This window comes from Mchenga conophoros, linkage group LG22, assembly GCF_057382185.1.
Source record: "Mchenga conophoros isolate Kocher_MC1m ecotype Shallow Benthic linkage group LG22, M_conophoros_male_GT1.1, whole genome shotgun sequence".
Classification (NCBI taxonomy): domain Eukaryota; kingdom Metazoa; phylum Chordata; class Actinopteri; order Cichliformes; family Cichlidae; genus Mchenga; species Mchenga conophoros.
This window is the reverse complement of record NC_140546.1, coordinates 6,555,519-6,580,626: the sequence shown is the minus strand read 5'-3', so window position 1 is coordinate 6,580,626 and position 25,108 is coordinate 6,555,519. Positions and strand designations below refer to the sequence as shown.

General features: G+C 41.3%; 1 protein-coding gene across 3 annotated transcripts; it reads left to right on the top strand.

Annotated features, from left to right (window-relative positions):
- The first annotated feature begins 2,751 nt into the window (after positions 1-2,751).
- On the top strand, positions 2,752-13,685 carry LOC146548659 (uncharacterized). Of its 3 annotated transcripts, none has more exons than XM_085263018.1 (14): positions 2,769-4,156; positions 6,539-6,617; positions 7,028-9,690; positions 9,909-10,141; positions 10,239-10,417; positions 10,513-10,606; positions 11,131-11,487; positions 11,583-11,700; positions 11,775-11,866; positions 11,968-12,082; positions 12,448-12,549; positions 12,739-12,906; positions 13,032-13,187; positions 13,423-13,685. In XM_085263018.1, exons 3-14 carry the CDS (start codon positions 9,582-9,584, stop codon positions 13,635-13,637), a joined length of 1,938 nt encoding a protein of 645 aa, XP_085119144.1. In that variant the 5' UTR covers positions 2,769-4,156; positions 6,539-6,617; positions 7,028-9,581; the 3' UTR covers positions 13,638-13,685. The 3 variants fall into 3 exon arrangements, with proteins under 3 accessions (XP_085119145.1, XP_085119144.1, XP_085119143.1); XM_085263017.1 differs by having other exon boundaries at positions 3,748-6,617; positions 7,028-7,096; positions 8,916-9,690; XM_085263019.1 differs by lacking the exon at positions 12,448-12,549 and having other exon boundaries at positions 2,752-6,617.
- Positions 13,686-25,108: the final 11,423 nt, after the last annotated feature.

Below are 25,108 nucleotides of genomic sequence, written 5' to 3'. Positions count from 1 at the left end.
TAGTTACTATATACAGTAATGAACTTCTATTCATTTTACATCAAATTAAAACTTTGGGTGTCAGATAATTATTTGTTAAAAGCTCGACATTTTAAATGAGAATAAGAAAGAAAAGTATGTCTTTGTGCCCCTTTTCCCTGTTCATGCTCTATCGGCCCCCCTGGCTAAACTTTGCTAGATCCGCCCCTGCACAGTTACCAGCGTCAGCTACGTAGAAAAAGATCCTCGAGTAGAAAGTAATATTAAATAAATTCTAACAACAGCTGATCAAGCTTAAACGTGCTGCTGTTGTTCAGCCGCTGGTTTCCTCTTTCTGGTGCAAAGTGGGCCAAAAGCAAACCAGAGAGACAGACTCCCGACAGAAAAGCCGATCAGCTGATCGTTAAGCAGTTTCATGATTGAAGTAGCAGCAGGAGAGGCAGTCGCTTGTTAAGCTTAACGCAGGAATGCTTTACAAACATTCAGAGATGGACTTACACACTTGCTTTACTTCTCTCGGAATAACTTTGTCGGAGATGAAATGCTGGGTTGCTAGCGAAGCTCCAAATGCTATCCAGACCACCGACAGGTCCCGCATGCCACAGCCGCTCTATCACGTGATGCATACTGCTCCGACGTGCTAACGTTCTGAGGTGAGTTACAGCGTGTTGCAAGTTTTGTGAGGTGCTTTCCTGATATTTAATGGATCGGATTACATTTTTTATTTTTCTCCGATATCCGATCCAGTAATTTAGGTCAGTATCGGACTGATACCGATACGTAATATCGGATCGGTCCATCTCTAGTCTCCTTAGTTTATCAGTATCTGTTTCCCAGTTTAGTTTAGGTTCAGCTTAGTCACGGTGTTTCTGCTTTGTGTTGAGACCTGTCATCAGCCACAATAAAGGCTCGCTTTCAGTTTAAGTTTACTCCGGTCTACTCTTGTGTTCGCACCTGGGTCCACCACACACACCACTGCACGGTCTGTCCCCTCAGATCGTGACAGAGGAGCTTGTCATTTGGTTGGCTGATATGGATGTCCGCCTGAGTGAGGTTGACCAGCTGACAGTGTTGGGTGTAACACGTTACTGTATTTAAATTACTTTTCCACTGAAAAAGTAGAGTAACTAATTACTGTTCATTTTTAGGTATTTTAAATACAGTTACTTACAATGTACTTGCGTTACATTGTAAAAATAACTAAACTCGCTGAAAATCATTATTTAATTTCAATAATTTATCTTCTAAAGGTAAAAATAAACTCTGCCGCTTTAACATCGCTGTAGTGCAGCTGTACGTCATTTCGCGCCAGTTTGCCGCATAGTCGTATTCTACAGCCGAAGATGTCGGACTCAGCTGAAGCGAGGGCCTGTTTTATGAAATGGAAATATTCCCGTCACTTCACTTTTCTAAAACAAGCAGACAAGAACATTACGGTAATATGTAAGCTGTGTCCTGGGGAGAAAAAATTATCGGCCGCTGTCAATAGCACGAGTAATCTGCTGAAGCACCTGACACGGCAGCACAGACAAAGCCTTCTGAGTGAGCCATCTTCATCATCCATGGATAACACCGCGGCAACTCCTGCTAAGCAGACGAAACTTGATTTCACTTCAGCAACACAGAAAGTGTCTGAAGGTGAGCTTAAGAAAATGATTGCAGGTTACGTTGTGGAAGAGATGTTATCGCTGCTTACTGTAGAGTCTCCATCTTTTAGGTGCATATTAAACAAAATACCTGTGTGTGGCAAAAAAGCAGCACTGCATGATCGAAAAACGTTTTCTACTTACTTAGATAAGTGTTACTTACTTAGATAAGGGTGGCTGTAGCTCAGGTGGCAGGTCAGCCACTAATCAGAAGGTCGGTGGTTCGATCCCAGGCTGCCTCCTGGCTGCATGCCAAATATCCTTGGGCAAGATACTAACCCCATGTTTGCCTACTGGTGGTGGTCAGAGGGCCCGGTGGCGCCTGTGTCCGGCAGCCTCGCCTCTGTCAGTGCGCCCCAGGGCAGCTGTGGCTACAATGTAGCTTGCCATCGCCAGTGTGTGAATGTGTGTGTGAATGGGTGGATGACTGAATGTAGTGTGAAGCGCTTTGGGGTCCTTAGGGACTAGAAAAGCGCTATACAAATGCAGGCCATTTACCATTATGCTGACATGGAAATGGAGCTTAAAGAGACATTCGAGAGTTTGGAATATATTTCCACGACTGCTGACATTTGGACGAACAACAAAAGTTCTCGGAATGACGGCACACTGGATTGATCCTTCTACTTTTGTACGAGGACATGCTGCGCTAGCATGTAAAAGAGTTCGAGGGAGACACACATATGATGTCATCGGCAATGAAATCGAGCAAGTACATTCGGCTTATGGACTGAACTCTAAAGTGACAGCCACCGTGACAGACAACGGGTCCAATTTTATCAAAGCTTTCAGAATGTTCCAAAAGTCAGACTCTGATGAGGAATCGGAAGAAGATGAAGAGGTGACATTTACTGATGTTGAGCAGACCCTTTCCACAGAATCTGAAGGATAGTTTTCTCTCCCTCCACACTTAAGGTGTGCATCACACACACTGAACTTAATTTTTCATGATGTTGAGAAATGGCTTCAAGCAAATGAGGCAAAATTAATCTACAGAAGTGCAACTTCAAAGTGTTCTGCAATGTGGACAAAAGCAAACCGTTCTTCTGTTGCTTCAGAGTTGGTAGATAATTTTTTCAAGAAAAAACTCATAGTACCTGTTTGAACACGATGGAATTCATTTCACGACGCTCTGTCCAGGATCACTGACATTCCCCTTGCTGAATTAAATACTGTCTGCACTCAGTTTGGAATCAAATGCTTCACTGATCGGGAGTATCTGTTCCTAAAGGAGTATTGTATCGTGTTGAAGCCACTCACTGTTGCACTAGACCAGGGGTGCCCAATCCCGGTCCTCGAGAGCTACCGTCCTGAAGCTTTTTGTCACAGTCTGGCGAGGGCAGACTGTATGAATTGAAAAAGGACCCAAAACGCAGACGCCAAGGAACAGGGAACAGAACTTGAAATGTTAACAAAAGGCGAGCCGTTTAATAAGGCTAGTAGAAGAGGTACAAACAAAGGGCAAGGCAAACTGAAGCAAAATTAACACAAACCTAAACTGGGGAATCTAAACAAGCAATAAGAAAAACCTAGGCAAGAAACTTGGAAGCATGGGAAACATGGCGTGGACAACAGACGACCTGACAATCACACACTGAAAACAGAGGACTTAAATACACAGGAGGTGATTAGGGGAAGTGGGAACACATGGAGGAACAGCTGAGGGTAATAAAGCAGGACGAGGCAAGGGAAGCAAAACTAGAAACACTCACATGAGACATGGACCTTCAAAGTAAAACAGGAAACACACTGACTGAATTCTAAACATGCAAACTTAACAGCAACTGGGGAGACAGAATATAGGAACCTGAAATATGGTACAAAACCATCACAGTGGACATAACATGGAACACAGGGAAGCCATATGACGAAGCCAAAGAGCAAAACCTAAGATAACCATAACTGAGATCTAGGGAAACACGAAACAGTACCACAAAGGACTCAAAACATAATCCATAATATAAAAACACGAGATCTCTCCAAAATGAAACAGGAACATGAGAGGCAGACATAACAACATAAGACAACAGACATGAAACACACGAAGGGCAAGGGAGATTTAACATAGTTGGAACACGAGGGGGAAATAATAAGAACTAGAAACACTTAGGCATGATAACAAATAAACTTAGGAAACCTGATAAGCTTAAACATACACTATGAACATCAAAAGAACTGAAACTCAAAACACTGGGTCATAAGACCCAGGACCGTGACACTTTTAGATGCATCCTTGTTCCCACACACCTAAATCAAATGAATGGCTTGTTATCAGGCCTTTGCCAAACATGATGGCATGCTGAAGAGGTAATCAAACGATTTGATTCAGCTGTGTTGGAGTAGGGATGCATCTAAAAGCTGCAGGTAGCTCTCGAGGACTGGGATTGGGCAGCCCTGCACTAGACATATTGCAAGGAGAAGAGAACTGCTATTTTGGAATCCTTCCAACTCTGGAGATTCTAATGTCCAGGACGCTGGCACTGCAGGACGAGCTTAAGCTGACAGCATCCCTCCCTGATATCATTGTTAAGGTAATCTATATATAGCCTTACCCTAAAATAAATTTTTGTTTTATTTAGGGCTGGGCCATATTATACCGTTCACGGTAATACCGGTATAATGTTAGGCAATGATAGGAAAATGAAATATCGCGATAGAATATGAGTAAAACGCGCATGCGCAGAGCCTTTGTTTTCATACGCACATGGCCGATTGTTGAGTGAAACAGATGAACCAGAATTGGTTTGTAAAAATGGTGCAACTTCAGTGATGTGGAACTGGTTTGGTGTTTGTCCGTCAGATACACGACAAAGCACATTTTTTTGCAGAACATGCAAGCGGCCGTCGTTATTGTCGTATTTGTCGGACTAAGATGCTCTTAAATCTGGGAGTAATCTGGGTCCTAAACTCCGTATGCTTCAGGTCAAACGAACACTGCAGCATCACTGAGAGTTAAAAACTGTCTAAATTCTTTCATCTTTAATAAAACGATCAGCATTGCTGCTTTACCAGGTGTAACTATGAAGTTTAACTTCCAGGCATCCATGAAAACAAAATTTATTACATTTAACGGAGTTAGAAGTTAGCAGGAAGCTAGCGGAAGTTAGCTCGCTAGTTTCGCTAGTTACCTAAGCATGATATTGAATGTTCTGACTGAGAGATTTCTGAAAAAAATCAAACGTACAGCTCTGCTATCACTTCCAACATAAATGAAGACAGGAAACTAAACAGCAGTGACGTTTGTAGGGTTACTGAAGTTGGGCTAGCTGGTATATAATGATTATAAAAGTTAACGTGAAGGTTCCTCATGGTTAGAGACAAATGCAATCGCATGGCAGGATGCTGTAAACGGACCAAACTTCAGTCAGGAGAACAACTGAGATAATCCATCCACAATACAAGGTTAGTTATTAATCTACTGCAACAACATGGGAATAGAGCAGCTGCCAGAGAATTCAACATTAATGAATCAATGGTACAGAAGTGGAGGAAGCAAGAAGAATGAGTTTAATAAAGTTTGATTTATCTGACTGCTTTGTTTCGCTTAATGTGCCTTATAATCCCGTGCACCTTATGGTCCGAAAAATACGTACTGCACACTGCAGTTTAATGTTGCAAAGCACCTTTTTTTTAAACTTCAGTGGATATTATACATGGTTATGCTCAGGATATCTCAGCCCATTTCTACTGGAAATGCCTTTCGGTTAAACTTTCAGCAAGGAATTTGCATTTGCACTGTTAAATTTTTATAAAGCTTTAATGTACATAAAAACCAGCTTCTTGTTTAAGTGAAAATAAATGGAAGGTTGTCTTTTTGCGCTAGTAATGTTGTGGAGTTGTATTTTGTCCAACCCGTTCTCACTCCCGACACATAAAATAATGACGATTTGTCACGTCCCTTAACTTCTCATGCTGACGCCTAAGGTACCCTTCCACGTTTTTATGCGACGCTGTGGGTTGTCAATTCATTCCAATATGAACCTGCTCTCGGCGATCAGAGACGCTTCGAGCAGAGGCTCCAGCCATCCATTTACTCCAATAATAACCCCATCACAGCAAAACATGACGTGAAGCACAATCTAACTGGAGAACCGGGGACCCTCTCCGCGAACGGGTTTTTCTCCCTAATTTAATGCTTTCTTTTAATGACATCGTTAACATTTCTCAACAAAAACACGTGAAAGTATCACTGATAATTCAACAATAAAATCGCTTCATGTTGTGGCCATCACACAGTGTTTTCCAAACTGATTCACGATCTGAAAGTGCGCAGATTTAACGTACATAATCCTTTGTTAGGTTTATTATTTTCATTTCACACGTAAAACACATTTATAGATTCATTCACCACTCCTGTTAGTTTTGGATGCGCTCGGCTCCAGCCAATCAGACGCAACCTGTGTAAGCAAAGGCTGATGGGAGAACGGAGAGACCCATTTATAAGAATAAGAAAATGAGGCGGAACTGATTGATTCTAATGCAGGTATGTAAAAAATACATATATTTAAAGTAATACCTTGATGTGTGTTTCAAAGTTAGTTTTTTCATAAAAGCTTCAAACAAACAGAGGTGACTGATCTCGGAAACGGTGTAATGTATTTAAAAATGGCTACAGCTACCGTCAGCATGCTTACTAGGTAACGACTACACGTGGCTACTGCAGCATTAGCCATTTAATCCAACGATGATGGATTAAATCTATTACAAACGTTAAAGGACTTGTGTGCTGCAAAATACCCTCACATGGTGCGTAAAGCAGTTTTTGCGCTAAGAGTTCTGCTAGCTCTTTACAAACTGATGATGCTAATGTTAATTGCTAACGTTAACTGGAGCGCCAAGACTGAAAATCATTTGAATTGCGTTAGTTATGTGTTTATGTCACTGAGTTCTGCAAAAATCTCTTTCCTCTTTAGCTTGAAAATGAGTGATTCAGAGGATCCCGAGCTGGAGGAAGAGCTTCAGGCTGCTGACGAACTCCTTCAAGATATGCAGGTAACATTTTTAGTGGAAACAGTTGTTAAAGAGGGAACACGCTTGTCTAATATTTTGTACGGAGTAAACGTTATGTTATTTGAATTTTTTTTAAATAAATTTTTATATATGTGTATAAGTTTATGTCAAATTAAGTTGGTTAACTTAAGATGTTTGATAATCTTTGCTTTAATCATAGACTGTATTTTAGGTGTTCCCTTTTTTCCTTGTTAATTGCGTAGAATGATGCACAGAGTGAACGTGACAGACAGGGAGATTTTATTCCTCAAAGACCATCAACCAGTCGAAGTACTAGTTGCATGCCACGTGGTCAGTGTTCACGCAACCATTGATTTTATCTCACAACTTGTTTTCACCAAAGAATTTCAGTAAGTAAATATTCTTCATTCCCCCCCCCCCCCCCCCCCCAGTGTCCAGAGAGCAGCATCAATGTCCACGTGAAGAACCTAGTTATGTTGCCAGTGTCAACCCAACAAAAGGTACTTTACCTTTGTTGGGTCTAAACTCAGACCCCGCTGTATCCAAGACTTATTCCCATGAAAGAAAAGCAAGGCAACAGTGTTCGATCGATTTCTTGCGCAAGGGAGGCCTCTCGTCTGTGACCAGCACGTTGAAATGACCACACTGGTGGCCTCCTCTCGCCGCCTTTTATTGACAAACTTCAAACAATAGTTTACAAAACACCTCCCCTTGCAACCCCCTTTGGTTACAAAGACAAGGCACTGTATGTAAGTGTGTGTGTGTGGGTGTTATGTGAGAATGTGTGTGTGTGTGTGTGTGTGTGTATGTGTGTGTGTGTGTGTGTGTTTGATCAAAGGGTCATAAAACCTAAAAGCAGGAACAACATCCTTGGTCATATAGAGGGTAGTCTTCCCCCACACCCAATGTATGGTTTACCAAAGATAACACAGTGAAACCATACAAAGGGTAGGAAGCTCTACCAAACATCAAACAGATCTTCAAGTTAGGATGTATCTACAATAAAACCTCCCCCAGCACAGAGTGGCTGGAGAGGTGGTCAGGATCAAAGGAATGGCTTTGATCCTACTGCTTAAACTAAGACTATACAAATTTAAGAAACACAATGGCAACATTCAACAATTAGACTTAACAACCTTCTTGTATATATTGTGATTTCTGTTTACTTTTATATTTGTTGTTATAGTTGAGTTATGCAGGGCTTTTGTGGAGTCCTAAGTAGGGCTGCCACAAACGATTATTTTGATAGTCGACTAGTCACCGATTATTTTTGCGATTGATCGACTAATCAGATCATCATCCATTAGACGTAAAATTACAGCTTATTGCACCAGCAGCATCTGCTCTTATATAACTATCATTAGCTTACAGCTTTAAGTATTTAAGGTCTGTGCTAACTAAAAATAAAGACAAGATGATAGTTTATTAAATTTTAATGAAATTTGCAGATTGTTTCGGTGAAGTTTAATAAACTCCTTGCTATCTAAAATATAACAGGACACTGGAGTATATTCTGGAGCATCTCACACTTCTGATAATCAGCTGTCTGCTTGACGTTTATTCAGCTGTGTAAAAACTATAACTTTAATCTCAGCCAAACCGATTTACTCAGGAACAAATAAAATACTAAAAAAAAAAGCCAAACAATAACATTTTAAGTTATCTAAGTGACTCATATATATTTAACCTGAGTAGCGAAAGACGGCGGTGGGTTTGAAAACGATTTGCGGGGAGTCCGGTGTTCTCACGGCGCTAGTGAGCCTAGCCCCCGGCTCGCTAACGAGCTAGTGGGTAACAGATGTCTCCGAAAACGTCGGAGCGCTTTTGAAAATATGTGGTGTCCTGATAAACTGAGCAGATATTTGAGGTTTACACAGTTACATTCTCGCCTGAAAATATGTTAAACGTTTATTTTGTGACCCAGAAAGAATAATAAGAGTAACATTAAAACTAACCAGCTGCCGCCATTGTTGGAAACTGCGCTGGGCCGCGCTATGAATTCTGGGACACAGCTGCTTCTTCTTCTTCTTCTTCGGGGTTTAACGGTAGCTGACATCCTTGTACATGCAATGCTGCCATCTTCTGTTTCAGTCCGTTATTACACTCTTAAATCCTGCCACTTATTCCTGCGTCTTTTGTGATCGTACAAAGTTTCAAACGACGCGTCGACTATTAAATCAGTCGTCGACGATTTTGATAGTCGACGTAATCGTGACTAGTCGACAAATCGTGGCAGCCCTAGTCCTAAGAAACATACTGCCTAGAGTGTTTTTCACTTTGTGGAAGAGTTTCTTCCTTTCTTAATTTTTTTTCTGTTAGTGTATGGAACTGAGGTGCTTCGTCAGGAGCTCCTTCAGTTGTTGGAGGATGGAGAAGAGGACACAGCCATGACTTGTGAGACGTCGTCTGAGTCAGCTGCTACTCACTGGGCGATCAGAAATATGGTGTCCTCGCAAAAGTGGAAAGAGGCCAGGCCTTGTCTTATAGACAATATGTTAGCCACTCTGGATCCACAGTCACACAGTGTGTGTCAGTGTGGCAAACAAGTAGTTGTGAGGTGTCTGGACTGCCTGCCTCTTCCATTCCTTTGTGCTGACTGTGATATTGCAGTTCACACACGCTTTGTCCTGCACAACAGAGAGGCCTCTGTCAGTGCGCCCCAGGGCAGCTGTGGCTACAATGTAGCTTGCTATCGCCAGTGTGTGAATGTGTGTGTGAATGGGTGGATGACTGAATGTAGTGTAAAGCGCTTTGGGGTCCTATGGACTAGAAAAGCGCTATACAAATGCAGGCTATACAAATGCAGGCCATTTACCAGTAACAGGAGGGTTTTTGCAGCCTTCATCAGAGTTTCACAAGCCAATAGGTACAGTTTTTAAGTCTTATGCATTTCTTGCTATGTATGAGTATGAGTGGGTGCTGTTATTGTATATTTATTGTGTATCAGTTAATTTCTAATTCTTTTTATATATATTGTGTGTTTTAATGTTAGTTCGGCTGTTGCCTGTGCAAAGGCCAGACCATGTGTCTGACTGCCCAGCAGGTAACGTTGAGGTTTCACCCGGCGCAATTGTGGCTCTTGTAACCATAAATGGTAAGTTGCCCTTTTGTCACACACTACATACACAATAGATGTGTTTGGAGGTTTTATTGCAAATTGTGCATTGCTATCTTGGTTTTAATTACCCTCGGCCCGCAGTATATGTGGGCACCTGTCAAAGGTCATTTGGATTTACCAGACCGATTTGAAAACAACATGAAAAATATGAATGCTTTGAGCCATGACTGAATTCATCCTTATCCTTTCTAAAGGCCGTTATAACCTTGCACTGCCAGTGGTGAGCTGCACCAGCTGTGGCCTAATGTGGTCCCCCTCAGTTAAGGACATCCTGGGTAGTGGATATTGGCCTGGCACCTTAAATTTCTGCACCCTGTTTTCAATGGATGCTTTTCAGTCTTTCTATGACATTAAGAAGGCTGCACCAGGGATGTCACTTAAGGCATTTGTCAAAATGCTGGATGAACGAACAGTCCATTTCGGAAGGGTGAGTTTCTAAATTTGCTAAGTTTAAGGAAATTGTGCAAATCAATGTTTATGATGACTGTCCTTGAATATTCTGTTGTATGTCCTCTATGTAAAAGAATGGTCGAATATCAGCTGATGCCTTCAGTAAAAGTTTCTTGGAATGGAGTGCTGTAAAGTTTGAGGTGGACAGGATGTGCAAGGAGCCATGCTTTAGCTGCCCTGCCTGCACTCCAGACATGCTTGCCGTCTCAGTTGATGGAAACCGCAAGCTTTATCGCTTTCAGTCTAATGCAAGGTACGTTATGCATTGTGTACATAAGTCAAATATGGATTTGTAGAAAAATGTATTTTAATGTTTCTTTTCAAACAACTGTCACTGTGTTCGTTCAGCACTTCAGAGCAGGGGAACTTTGAAGGTGTCTTCATTGAAAAAGATGAGGAAGTTGCTGAGTTTGTGAAATACATCCAGAGACACACAAATCATGTTATATATATATATATATATATATATATATATATATATATATATATATATATATATATATATATATATATATATATATATATATATATATATATATATATATATATATATATATATATATATATATATATATATATATATATATATATATATATATATTATATATATTATTAGTGCTGTTAGCGTTAATCTTGTTAAAATGACGTTAATGCCGTAACCATATACAAATACGTGTGTGTGGACATATATGGATGGGTCGATATTTTTTTTATTTTTCTCTTGGTGTTGTCGTAATACTATTTACTTTACTTTATCTTAATGTGTACTTAATTTTGTCACCATGTGTATTTAAAAAAAACAACATGATTTTTATTTTGTGTTATCAGTGCTGTCCTGGGGAGATATGAGGTCTTGTGTGACTCGAGGCTAATTCAGCTAATTGTTATGCATTTGTTTTAAAAAGTTTGTCCCTGATAGGGCTTAATCATGTCATGTCTTTTATGTTAAAATCTTTGAGTGTATAGGTCCCGGGGAAAGGGTTGTGCGGATCTTCATCTTGGACTGCAGCAAAGGAGTCGTCCAAAAAGTCCACTGGGAAGTTGGATGAAGAGGGCATGGAAATAGCTGGTTGTCGCCACGGAGTCCTCTTAGCTGCATTGAACATGTTTCGAGGGGAGATCTTTGCTTACCCCCTTTTTCTCCAGAGGAAGTTGGCAGCTAGCGTCCCAGGACATATTACGTTCCTTTGCTCCGATGTGGCCTGTAAATATTTCCCCTATTTAACCAAGGTGGCTCAGCAGTGCCCTGAGCTGAGGAACCTCTTGTCAATGCGTCCTTTTCTCTCCGTCATGCATGCAAAGGCTCACACTTGGAAATGCGAGGTATACTGCAGCTTGTAGTTTTGGATTAGTTTGAGACATTTTGTTATAAGGTTGAATGAATTCAGCAGTCATGTATTGTGACCTCCTTTCTATAGATCAAATGGGGAGGTGCGTTTCAGGATGGGGCCGGTTCAACAGTTGGAGAAGAGGTGGAACAAGTAAACAGTTTCCTGTCTAGGGCGGCCATCACAACGAAGTACATGTCTAAAGCAGGTATGTGTCAGTGTCTGAGATTCCACTCAGTCTCCTGCTCATTAATTCTAATTTGTATACTAACTGAAATGCAGGGCGAACAAACATGCTGACCCTCCTGGCTTTGGGGTGGAACAAAAGGAAAGTGGAACAACTGGGCCGCACTTTGAGCCAGCGATATCTAAAGGTCATTTTTTCAACACCCATTTTAATGTGTGTGGTAATGGGGGGAAAACACCAGTACTCTTTTAATGTCAATATGAATGACATTTATGAATGCATTCTTAGATCATAAGGATCCTTAGAGAACAAGTGGAGAGCCTGAATGCGACCAGAAATGAGCTGGGTGTGGATGACGACACACTGCAGCAATGGGTGGCCGATGTGCAGAAATGGGCTGAAGGTGAGTCTCAATATAATGCACTATAACAATAGGACCCACCATGGCCTCATTAAAGAACTTAGAGTTAAGATCTTTCTGACAGTGTCAACAAACAATGAAAAATAAGCCTTGTAAAAGCAAATTTATGGCAGAGTTGTTGCGTTTCATCAAATTGGATAGAACCTGGGTTGAAATGATGTCGTACTAGTTGGTTTTATAAACCTGAACACCAACATACTTGTTATCTCATGATTATCATGAGATAGCAGCACATGAAGGCTCCAGATGTCTTATAATGAATGTCATCAAGTCAGTGATTACAGAGTCCACTGTAGTTTGGTGACTGTTACTCATCCTGTATTCTGATTAATATTCCTCTCACTTAGAAAGTGATCAAACTGATGGCAGCCTTGGAGCGTTGCAGGCACGAATAGAGGAGCTTGTCGTCATCATCAGAGTGCGAACACAAAGTCTTTACAGACAAAATGGTACGTCCCAGTTTCTTTGAAACGGACCGTTTGATGCTCAGTTTGTACAGCTACTTTGTAAACAGAATCAAATCAGATCCAGGTTTGTTTAAGCTGGATGTGATTTGTTCTAGCAAACAAATTGAGTGTAGATTAAAATGAAACTATATACATTATGTGAAGGTGTGAATTTTTTATGATTATTTACAGATAGCAACAAGAGGCGACACAGAATTCGCAAGGTCATCTTAGTTGAGAAGAAACGCTTGGCGGCTGCTGTTGACGACTACAACAAGCTCGCTGAACCAACAAAGCAAATCGTATCCAGTGATGCCCTCATGCAGACCGATATTTGGCCCTGGCAGAGCACAAGTGAACGTAAGCTCTTGATTTATAAATATCCTTTTTAAACAAGCTCCCAGTATCTGAGCAGTAGTTGAATGTTTTGTTCTTGAATCATAATATGCTGCTATGTTTTCCCATCTGATGTTGTTAAACTGTAGCTGCTGCTGACCTCCGGACAAAGAGAAAGGTCTTTGAGAAGGTGATGGCTGTGAGGCGCCTGAGAGAGGAGGAGATGATCCTTTGCAGGGAGATGCGGCATCACTGGACAGTGTTGCGAATGCGTTCTGTGGTGTTGGGGACAATCTCCTCAGACTGTAAGCACTTTATTTATTTATTAATTTTTTGATGAATCGATTGAAAATAAGAGCAGATGCTAAAGTCTTACTGGATCTTTTACCTATATCTAGATTGCTAGCTAACACTGCCTTCTCCCTTTTAAAAAAAATGTTTAATTACAGCATCCTAATTCCTTGTGTTTATGAGGTGATGTTTTTTTGTTGTTTGTTTTTTTTACTTTTCTCATATTTATTTGTTTTGTTCTTTTTACAGTCTCCTTTGTTGGCATGTCGGAGGATGCACAGAAGGGACTCTGTAGCCTGGTTTTAAAAAAACAAAGTGAACTGAAAGCTGAAATGCTCAAAGTAAAGGACGTGTACAAGAGAATCCTCAGCCACCAACCACTCCTGGAAATGGACTCGGAGGAGGAGGAGGACATTCCAGACGATGCCACTGAGAGTGATTTGAGCACTTCTGATGAAGACTGATTGTGTCATCATTGATGTTATGTTTGGTAAAATAAAAAGTTAATCACATCTCTGTTCAATGTGATTTTTCAACAGACATTTTACATTTTGAGAAGAAAAATGGAATTTCCTTGGTGCAGTTGTTTACCCTGAATCATTATTTCCCATCTAATTTAATGACTAGTTTAATGACTAATTTAATGACTCAGATACGATAACATAATTTAATTTATGGGATGCTTTCTGGGCTGCTCAAATAATCACAAAATTTAAAAGCACCAGGCAGCACACTCACAAGTAAATTTTTTTTGTTCAGTGTTTTGTCGAAGAAATCAACAAGTACAACTGAGATGTTTGCTGTAGTGGTGTGTTTGTTAAGAAGCATGTCAGCACACTGGTGAACTGACAGTCCCAGAATGCACCCGAGCCATTGACTCGCCCCAGAGCAAATGAAATTGCTTATCTAGAAAGACAACAGTCATCAAAGAAGAAGTAAAAGAGTAGGAAACAAATGGTAAGGGAAGGTACTGTGGGGTAGGAAAGAAAGGCCAGAGCTGTGCAAAATGACCTCCAGCAGGCCACAAATGTGCACGTCTGCTCAAACGGTCAGAAATGGACTCCATGAGGGTGGTATGAGGGCCCGACGTCCACAGGTGGGGTTGTGCTTACAGCCCAACACAGTGCCGTATGTTTGGCATTTGCCAGACAACACAAAGATTGGCAACTTTGCCACTGGCGCCCTGTGCTCCTCACAGATGAAAGCAGGTTCACACTGAGCACTTGTGACAGTCTGGAGACGCCGTGGAGAACCTTCTGCTTCCTGCAACATCCTCCAGCATGAGTTTGGCAGTGGGTCAGTTTTGGTGTGGGGTGGCATTTCTTTGGGGAGCTGCACAGCCCTCCATGTGTTCGGCAGAGGTAGCCTGACTGCCATTAGGTACTGAGATGAGATCCTCAGACCCCTTGTGAGACCATATGCTGGTGCGGTTGGCCCCAGGTTCCTCCTAATGCAAGACAATCCTAGACCTCATGTGGCTGGAGTGTGTCAGCAGTTCCTGCAAGACGAAGGCATTGATGCTGTGGACTGGCCCGCCCATTCCCCAGAACTGAATCCAATTGAGGACATCTGGGACATTATGTCTCGCTCCATCCACCAACTGCACCACAAAATGTCCAGGAGTGGGCAGATGCTTTAGTCCTGGAGTCTGGGAGGAGATCCATCAGGAGAGCATCTGCCACTTCATCAGGAGCATGCCCAGGTGTTGTAGGGAGGTCATACAGGCATGTGGAGGCCACACAGACTAGTGAGCCTCATTTTGACATGTTTTGAGGACATTACATAAAACCAGATTAATGATTCTGTATTGCATTGATCAAGGAACCAACCCAATAGGAGCTAAAGGAATCCTCTTGACATTACTTCACTCAGTAAGTTTATACTATGTTTAATGTGCATTTTCTTCATCAGTTTAGAACATAACATGTTAGCGCTCCCTGGTCCTTTTTGGAGACAGATCCTGAGACAGCAGGCAGCTATGGAGAACTCGTGTCAGCTGTGGTAATTAAGGAATACTTTGATTTAATATTGATTTCATGACAACTATCCTCTGGCACATATTCCTGGATATATATAATGACATAAGTAAACTCCCATTTTAGAATCATTGCCTTCTTTGATCTGACTTATTGCCTCAGACTTTGGCCCTGTGTCCCCAAAAGTATAGAAAATCCATGACACTGAGTAAGAGGCCTTTATCATGTTATAAGTGAGAGAGTTTGGTGTAACAGTGGTTGAACATGCCAAATCAATCCACAACATACTGCCATTCCCCAGCTGTAACCTGCATATGCATCAAACCAAAATCCAGTATCATAGCCACAAAAAAGACATAAAGATTAGGTTAAAAGGGTTGTCTCATTTTGCCAGATAGCTTCAAAAAAGATAAACATTCTTCAAAAACAAAAGTTTGTGAATATTTGCTGTATTGCCAGGCCTAAACCAACCTGTTAAACTTATCAAATTATTGTCATAGATACAAACCTATTGATTGAAACAGAATAATCCATTGAAGCCTCCATCATCATCCACGATCACTGTTACTGTTCAGATTATTTTATCTGTTTTCCTCTAGAATGTTTTGAAAATCAGCATTTGATCAACAGACTTTTTAAAAGTTTATTTTGATCCTATTGTTTACGTGTGTAATTGCATTTTTATTGAAATTATGACAGGAAAACCCTCAATCAAATTGTATCTTTGATATCTAATAATAATATTAACAATAATGTTACATATGTAATATGTACACAATAATATTGTGCAAACAAACAAGAAAAATAGCAAAAAATGTCAATTTTTTTTAATACCCTGTATATAAAGACCACATATGACCACAACTCCAAATGTGCAATTGTCACTGCATCTAAACATGACATATTACAAAAAGGTAGAAACATATAATATACAATATGTTCTGAAGCTGGTACTGGTGCAGTTAACTTTGCTTTAGGCTCCCATACACAGTAGGTGTTACTTACTATACGTGCAGTGCAGTATTACTTTACCTTGTAATATGTTATAATAAGCAAGTCACTTCTATATTTATGAGGATGTAGACAATAATGTTGGCTGATACAGTATGTAAAACTATGAGATATCGAGTGCAGGGAAGATATTATTGATCGATCAGATTCATGAATATGTTAGGTACTTAAGCCACAATTAGAGAGTGAAACAGAGACTGAGACTGGTTGAAATGTATAGTAAATATTTTATTTTGAACTTTTATGCTGAACTACAAGCTGTGAACTGTGCGATCTCTGCGACCTGTGGTGCCTGGTTTACTGTGTGTAAAACTGCGCAGGTTCCCATGTGTCATCCCACACTTTGCCACTGTCAGGAGAAAAACATAACAAACAACAACGACAACCACACACAAAATAGGACAATTTAGGTTGTGACATATGACAATTTTTTAGGATGAAATATCTTCTATATTCATGTCATGCTTTATACACCTTCATTGTAATATAAATTAATCAAATCAAGTCAGAGAGTAATAATATATGTAGTAGATGTCAAGCAGGACCACAGCAGCAGCCACGATCCATTGGAACCTGCTGGATGAGAGAGCACAGAAACTCCAGGGAAGAAGTTTAGTTAGTAACATGCATGAACTGACAACCCACAGCGTCACATAAAAACGTGGAAGGGTACCTTAGGCGTCAGCATGAGAAGTTAAGGGACGTGACAAATCGTCATTATTTTACGCGTCGGGAGTGAGAACGGGTCAGTATACAAAAAGGACTGACAATCTAATGGAGAAACAAAACACTGTTACGTCACCAAGATGGAAGTATAAGGGAGGGTTTGGGAAGCAACAATGAATAAAGCTGAGAGAAAATATAAAGAAGTGAAACAATGCAAAAATGATTAAATTTTAAACTTTATTCTCAATACAAAGATACAGCAACACAGGGTGGTATATCCCCCCCAAAAAACAACCAAAAAAAAAAGCATAACACAAATTCACCTATCTAAAGGGAAGAAAACTACTAAAATGCACTTCCGTGGCTCACACTATCCACTAGTACCTGTCGAGACAAAATTGATACCGCTCCCACAAACAACTCTAAAAACATCCCAACAGGCTTTCCTTTTCCTTGGCCTCAGTTTCACAAGCTAGAAGACAGCAGGGCATAACAGACAACTAGCAACAACCCGCTAGGGGGGTGCAGAGCCATTGCAAGGGGGGCACGGTATGAAAAGGAAAAAGAAAGAATGCTTGGACACTGCTAGCATAATGGACAGGTTTTTGACGTGGCTCCCACACAAACGCAAAGCAGGAGATGAAACATCGTCAAATATGTTTCCAAACCAACTTCCTTCCAGGCCAAAGACTAGAAAATATGATGAAGCATATCTTCCCTTTGGCTTCACCTGCACAACTGCCAAGGTAGGTCTCTGCGACAGAATTAGTTTTCCCTGCATCTGGAGCACGCACTGGGCTCTCCAAATCACAGACAAACAGTATCCCACATTTTTGATTTTTAGTTCACAAACACTTCTTGTAATGACTCACCACTCCTGACATTTTGGAGATGTTAGCTCTTTATACAGTAAAGTTACAGTGGGATACAAATAACATCAAGCTGATCCTGCCGAATTTTTTCCCCTTTTCCAAATCACGGACAAACAGTATCCCACAGCTGTTTATGGTTTTAAACCCATTTTGAGGCATTTTTGAAGAATGTATTGATAGCAATGTTGAACATTATTACACAGGAAAAAAACAACTACACGTAAAATAATTGCACCTTGACGCCTCTGACTTTCTAAATTTTTGGGACAAATAACTTCGTGTGTCGTGTAAAAACAGAAGATAGTAAGATTAACAGTTTTTTGTCTCTGTCATTGTAGAAATTGATCTCATGTAAACAATAACGTGGCGCACAGCGTGATGTGAAAAAAAGCACATACCTTTGACGTTGTGTGACGAACTCTGTATTCCTCGCAAAAACAGAGTTTTAAAAAAATCTCAGTTTTTGCGTTTACGCAATCCGAAACGGCCAAAGTAGGCTCTGTGGCTGGTCTATAAGTGAATATCTGATGTGGATTAGTATGGAAGGAGAGATCATACTCAGCAGCATCTATGTTGGAGCCCAGACATATTCATCTGCTAACATGGCAGATACTGCAAGGTAGATACTATCAGGGTTGAAAATTATTGATTTTTTCATTTTAATTATTAGATGAAGCTGTTTTATTATTTTATTTATACCCAATGCAATTGTGCTCATAACCGAGTTGGCGCTCCGTGTTTTGATGGTCATAAGCTTCGTCCGGTACTATGAATGGACTGAATTAATGAAGAGTGGACGTAGAGTGCAGAGGGTCCTTTTTGCTGCATGCTTACTGACAGGGGATTTTTCTAAGAATCACCCCGCAGTTCTTCAGCTTGAGACACCTGAGTTAGAAAACACAAACACTGCAGTTGTCTTTCACTCGCGAGCGCAGTCATGGACGCACGACCTGCGTCTCATCACTGTCTGCGTGCTTTATTTATACTTGTCTTGTGTGTGTGTGTGTGTGTGTGTGTGTGTGTGTGTGTGTGTGTGTGTTCGTGTGTGTGTACAAATAAAACAGAGTTGTTCTAAGAACTCAGAGCTGAGGTTCCCCTTTTTCTAAATCTGCATGTTCTTAGAAGAAGAGGAATCACAGAAGAGTTCATGACAGAAGTCACGTAGACATTTGCTTATTGATTAATAAAAGAGCACATTTCATGTAGCTGATCATATATACACAATTTTCTTTTGACATTCCCTCCTGTTGATCAGAAAATGAAATGTATCAGTGTTAGTAAGTAAAGTTAGTAAGTGTAAGTAACTACTTTTCTTTCTCATTCTCAGTTATTACATCATTAGTTACACTTCATCTTCATTAAACAAATAGGAAAAGAAGTCTTCATGATCTTCATCGGTTTGTGGTACATCTGCGTATGCTGTGAGTGATAAACTTATCATCTGTGAAATTACAGCTTTTAAACAAGGAATAAGACAAATAAAGAAATGCAAAATAAAACCAGGAAAACTCCATTGATTTCTGATGTTCTGGTGCTTTGTTTATTATTATCATTATAGATCTGTTTCTGTTATTCTTGGTGAGGGATCAGTTCTTAGGTTTTGGGTTCTCATGTGTGTTGCAGTTTCTGTTCAGTGTCTAGTCTGTCTCTCAGTGTCATGTCTGCATCTGGTTTAGTAATTCTTGTTTCCTGTCTTATTGTGAAAGTCTTTGTCTTATGTTAGTGTGTGCAGCTTTGCTCCCCCGTCTCGTTAGCCCTGATCTCCCCCAGCTGTGTCTCCCTTCTGTTGCCCATTCCCTCATTTGACTACCTCACCGACCGACCACAGTATGTGAGGACTCAGGGCTGTGTGTCGGACAGGGTCGTCTGCAGTACGGGGGCCCCACAGGGAACGGTTCTGGCTCCGTTCCTCTTCACCATCTACACTGCAGACTTCTCCCACAATTCCACCCAGTGCTTCCTGCAGAAGTTCTCTGATGACTCTGCAATAGTCGGCCTCATCACTGATGGGGACGACAAGGAGTACAGAGGTCTGACCCAAGACTTTGTGGACTGATGCCAGCTGAACTACCTCCAGATCAACGCCAGTAAAACCAAGGAACTGGTGTCTGTGAAGGTTCTCAGTCATCCAGGTCATCGTAGTCAAAGGAGCTTGCAAAGAAAAGCGTCTGGACTTCTTTAAGTTGCTTGAAGACGTTTCACCTCTCATCCGAGAAGCTTCTTCAGTTCTAAGGTCAAATGGTGGAGAGTCCCAGATATAAACCTAGTGGGAGTGACCCCCCACAGAGGGACAAAAGGACCCCCTGATGATCCTTTAATCGCCTGAGCCAAGGTGGGAAACTGGGCGTGGGTCCCAATCAGCCAGAGTTTCGGGTGTGTTCATTGTGAAACCTGGCCCCACCTTATCATGCGAATTCCTGAGGTCAGATGGCCCAGGATGTGAGTGGGCAGCAGCCCATCTGCATCTTAAGGATAAAGGACACTCTTTCAAGGATGCCAATGTTCACATTTTGGACAGAGAGGACAGATGGTTTGAAAGAGGAGTGAAAGAAGCCATCTATGTCCACTGTGAGCGACCATCTTTGAACAGAGGCGGGGGTTTACGACACCAACTCTCTGCCATCTATAATCCAGTTCTGAGATCCCTTCCCAGACACCTTAACGCCCACTCACAGGCACAAGCATTCTCCACTGCAACCACTGAACATCCAGGGTATGGACATCGAGGCTGTGGACAGCTACAGGTACCTTGGTGTTCATCTGAACAATAGACTGGACTGGACTCATAACTCAGACGCCCTCTACAGGAAAGGGCAGAGCAGGCTGTACCTGCTGCGGAGACTCAGGTCGTTTGGAGTGGAGGGCCCACTCCTGAAGACCTTCTATGACTCTGTTGTGGCTTCTGCTATCTTTTATGGTGTGGTCTGCTGGGGCGGCAGCATCTCTGCTGGGGACAGGAAGAGACTGAACAGGGTGATCCGAAGGGCCAGCTCTGTTCTAGGATGCCCTCTGGACCCAGTGGAGGTGGTGAGTGACAGGAGAACGGCGGCTAAGCTGTCATCCCTGTTGGACAACATCTCCCACCCCATGCAGCAGACTGTGACAGCACTGAGCAGCTCCTTCAGTGGGAGACTGCGGCACCCACGGTGTGGGACGGAGAGATTTCGCAGGTCTTTCCTCCCCACTGCTGTCAGACTCCATAATAAAGACTTTAACTGATCAAGCACACACATCCATACATATGCAATAATACTAAGTGCAATAATCCTTTCTGTCATCGTTGTATTTTTACTCAGTTGTATATAGTATTTGTATTTGTATTCTATTTTTATCTTATTGTATATTTATTTTATTCTATTCTGTACAGTTGTGTACTGTATTTATTCTTATTGTATTCTAATTTTTGCCTCATAACTTTTGCACTGTCCACTTCCTGCTGTGACAAAACAAATTTCCCACGTGTGGGACTAATAAAGGTTATCTTATCGTATCTTATCTTATTACTACCCTGTGTATTTAAGCCCTGTGTTTTGCCATGGTCGGTGTCGCGTCGTACCATCAGATTATGCCTGTGTGTTTTTTGGTCTCAGTGTTCAGTCATCACTTCATGTTTTGTTTTCTTGCCAGCAATAAAGCTGAGGTTTTTAAATTGCATTCCGTTTTCCGAGTCCTGCATTTGGATCCTCATCTCTGCCTGCCCGCACACAGAGCCCTGACAGGCCCAGTGTTGAGCTTTTGTTACCTAGAGGCTACACAAGCCAGGAAGTACCAATGACCGGATTTGGTGTGTGGTAGTAACAGGTAGTGATGGCCAAATGAAGCTTTCCGAAGCACTGAAGCTTGTATTGAAAAATGGTTCATTACTCGAAGCTTTTCAACACAGTCCTCTCCGGTGACATCTGGTGGCGAATATTTTGAAGAGCAGCTTGAATCTGCAAAATAAAACGGACTGCTCAATCATCACTGCTCACTCAAGAGTGGAGTTCTCTCTGATATTGGGCCACCATTCCGTTGCTTTGAACATGTAATTGGTTTTGTTTACTCGATTGAGGGGCTGAAAAAATGTAATGCGTATTTGCGTAATACATTTTGATCAATAAACTTTCCCTATTTAAACATGCACTATGGTGTGGCCTTTCTTTGCTCATAACTGCTTGATGTTGGTAAATACAATAAGTGAGCAATATATACATTATACATATGATAACGCACAGCACATTATGGAGTATGCCCCTGCTGTGAAGTCCTGCCTCCATCTACTTGTCATTTAATCACTGGACAGTTGGACAGGTTCATACAAAATATTAGATTAGGCCAATTGTCCTATACATATTTTTGACCTAGGGGTGGGATTGATTGTGAACTGGAAAGGGAAAATGCTTAGGGGGCTGAGTACGGCTGCATCGTTACTGATTTGTAGAATCATTTTGATTCGATACAGGATCCGATTCAATTTGATTGGAATCTGGAAAGTTTTGCCTCAGTCAGAAATATTACAATTCTGGTCATGTATCGGTATATATCCATCATTTCGTATCTATTAAAAGAAAGCTGACACATGTGAGCCTTAATTAGAGATGTAAACAGAGAGTTATGAAACCCGCAGCTGCAGAAGCCAGCGAAGAAAAAAGAGGCAAACACAGCGCGGACCCGATGACACACCAAAATCTGATTCTGACGCGTCGGGTCCACGCTCTGTGTTCACGTTTGTATGCAGAATCCGTAAACCTGCTCCCAGTTACTGTTTTAGCTGTATGGTGTTTGACGACATGTTGTGAGGTTTAACCTGAGATGCTGGCGTTTCAGGCATAATAACGTTAATTTACAAATCGACACGGGATTAATGAATCAATATCACTTTATTCAATTTAGCATGGATTGAAATCAGAAAGGCGATAATCAAAACCCACCCCTAATCAAGAACTTGCAAAGTAAAAACACGATCTATGTCAGGTAGCCCTTTTGTTATTTACATTTAAAAAGAGGATTAGTGTTACTGTGCACAAGCTGAGTCTGTTTCTTTTCTTAGAAATAGTTTCTCCTGCCCTGGAGAAAATCCACTTGCATGGAACAGAAGAGGCTGTGGAGTGCAGGAACCACACTGCAAGCTGGTAGATATGCACCATGAGAAGTAAGTGTTGGCTTTCTTGCCGCTCAGCAATTGATAACAAACAACCTTAAAATGTGTTTTTAGCTAAACTTTGACACAGCTGCAGCACATTAATAATAATGAGAAGCTACAATATATATATAAGTTGTGACACCCGGTCAAGTCCCTGCTCCCTGTACTTTGCAGGAACACAGAACACTTTTTCTTCCCTCAGAAATTCATTACAATTACATTACATAATGCATGTAATTTTTAATTTATTTAACCCCAGTAATACGTCAAAACATATACAATTTACAGACATATATGCATACTTGTGCACCCACAACACACATATATACACATCACTGTTGTGAAAATAGTGGGTGAACACCCGATCAGAGCCACCTCCTCCCTGATGAGTACGCCTGTGTCACGTAAATAACACGCGATCACCTGAGGTGCAGGAAAATCTAAACACCTGTACCACCACAATAAATAAACAAAACATAAACATTCACTTTGGCTCTTACACACTTTTTAAAACCCTTTTTGTATTTATCTATTTATTGCAGGACATTAATAATAATGAGAAGCTACTTAATAATAATGAGAAGCTACTGTATGTGTATATATATATATATATATATATTATTAAGTAGCTTCTCATTATTATTAATGTCCTGCAGCTGTGTCAAAGTTTAGCTAAAAACACATTTCAAGGTTCTTTGTTATCAATTGCTGAGCGGCAAGAAAGCCAACACTTACTTCTCTTTGATCAAAGAACACTGGATGACGTCACAGTGGCTGTGCCCATCCGTGCTACTATCATCTAGCGGTCGCTAGGCAACAGTCATTCGGTGTGGGCGGGGCTTGGCAATTATCAAAGGGCAGTGGGCGTGGCCTACAGGACACGAGCCTATAAATAGAACTCCAGAACTCCATAAACACCTGCGATTTAGTTCAGAGCGCATTCATGCATCAGAACAGCGAGCAACATTTAAACACATTTAGTTCACAAAGAGCAGACATACCTGCCACAACATCAACCCCCCAGCAATTTGTTTCCACTTCTCCAATTCAGAGTCAAAGAAGTAGAAATACAACCTTCAACATGACAACTCCACACAGTTACTCCTCAGTGGAAACATGGGAGTCCTTAAGCGAGTACTTTTTTGGTACAATTGTACCACAGTGGAGATCTCTGCAGTTAAACCCAGAGTACTGCAACTCTAAGCTGCCTTCCACTTTGTTACAGGACATGTTGAAACTTTGCTCCATGTTAGTGGATGCAACAGAGACAACCATGGAGAAGGGAGCTCCGGTGTCCACACAGTCAGAGGAGTGTCTTGAGTCAGTGGACACCGATTCCCATGAGCAAACAGGGGTAACACGAGCAAAGGAAGACATGGTAACAGAAATATCTGTAGACAACTGTGGTGATGATAAGAAAACCGAAACTCCGGAACTGGAGACAGAGGCCAGTGCAAGTCTTCAGCATGTGGACACACAATCCCAAACCACAGCCACAGCAGAACCAAGAAAGAGCTGTATGAAGAAAAAGTCCACAGCTGATACAAAAGACTGGGACAAAATAGAAGCTTGTCCCATGAAAAAGCCTGCAATGCCAGCTGCATATGAGTCAGACGTTGATAAATGCAAGGAAACGGAGGCAAAAGGAGGAAAAGACAGCATCCTGAAAGAAATATCTGTAGACAACTGCAGTGATAATAAAAAAACAGATGCTGCAGAACTGAAGACAGAGGCCGGCAAATGTCTTCAGCATGTGGACACACAATCCCAAGCCACAGCAGAACCAAAGAAAAGCTGTATGAAGAAAAAGCCCACAGCTGATACAAAACACTGGGACAAAATAGAAGCTTGTCCCGTGGAAAAGCCTGCAATGCCAGCTGCATATGAGTCAGACGTTGATAAATGCAAGGAAACGGAGGCAAAAGGAGGAAAAGACAGCATCCTGAAAGAAATATCTGTAGACAACTGCAGTGATAATAAAAAAACAGATGCTGCAGAACTGAAGACAGAGGCCGGCAAATGTCTTCAGCATGTGGACACACAATCCCAAGCCACAGCAGAACCAAAGAAAAGCTGTATGAAGAAAAAGCCCACAGCTGATACAAAACACTGGGACAAAATAGAAGCTTGTCCCGTGGAAAAGCCTGTGATTCCAGCTGTACATGAGTCAGAAGTTGGTTCTTCTTCTGTCATCAGTCTGGCATCTGATGATGTGTCTGCAGAAAAAATGTTTGTTTATGCACTTACTCAGTTGGTAGTTTCACGGGCCTTAGAGAAAGTCTCCTCTA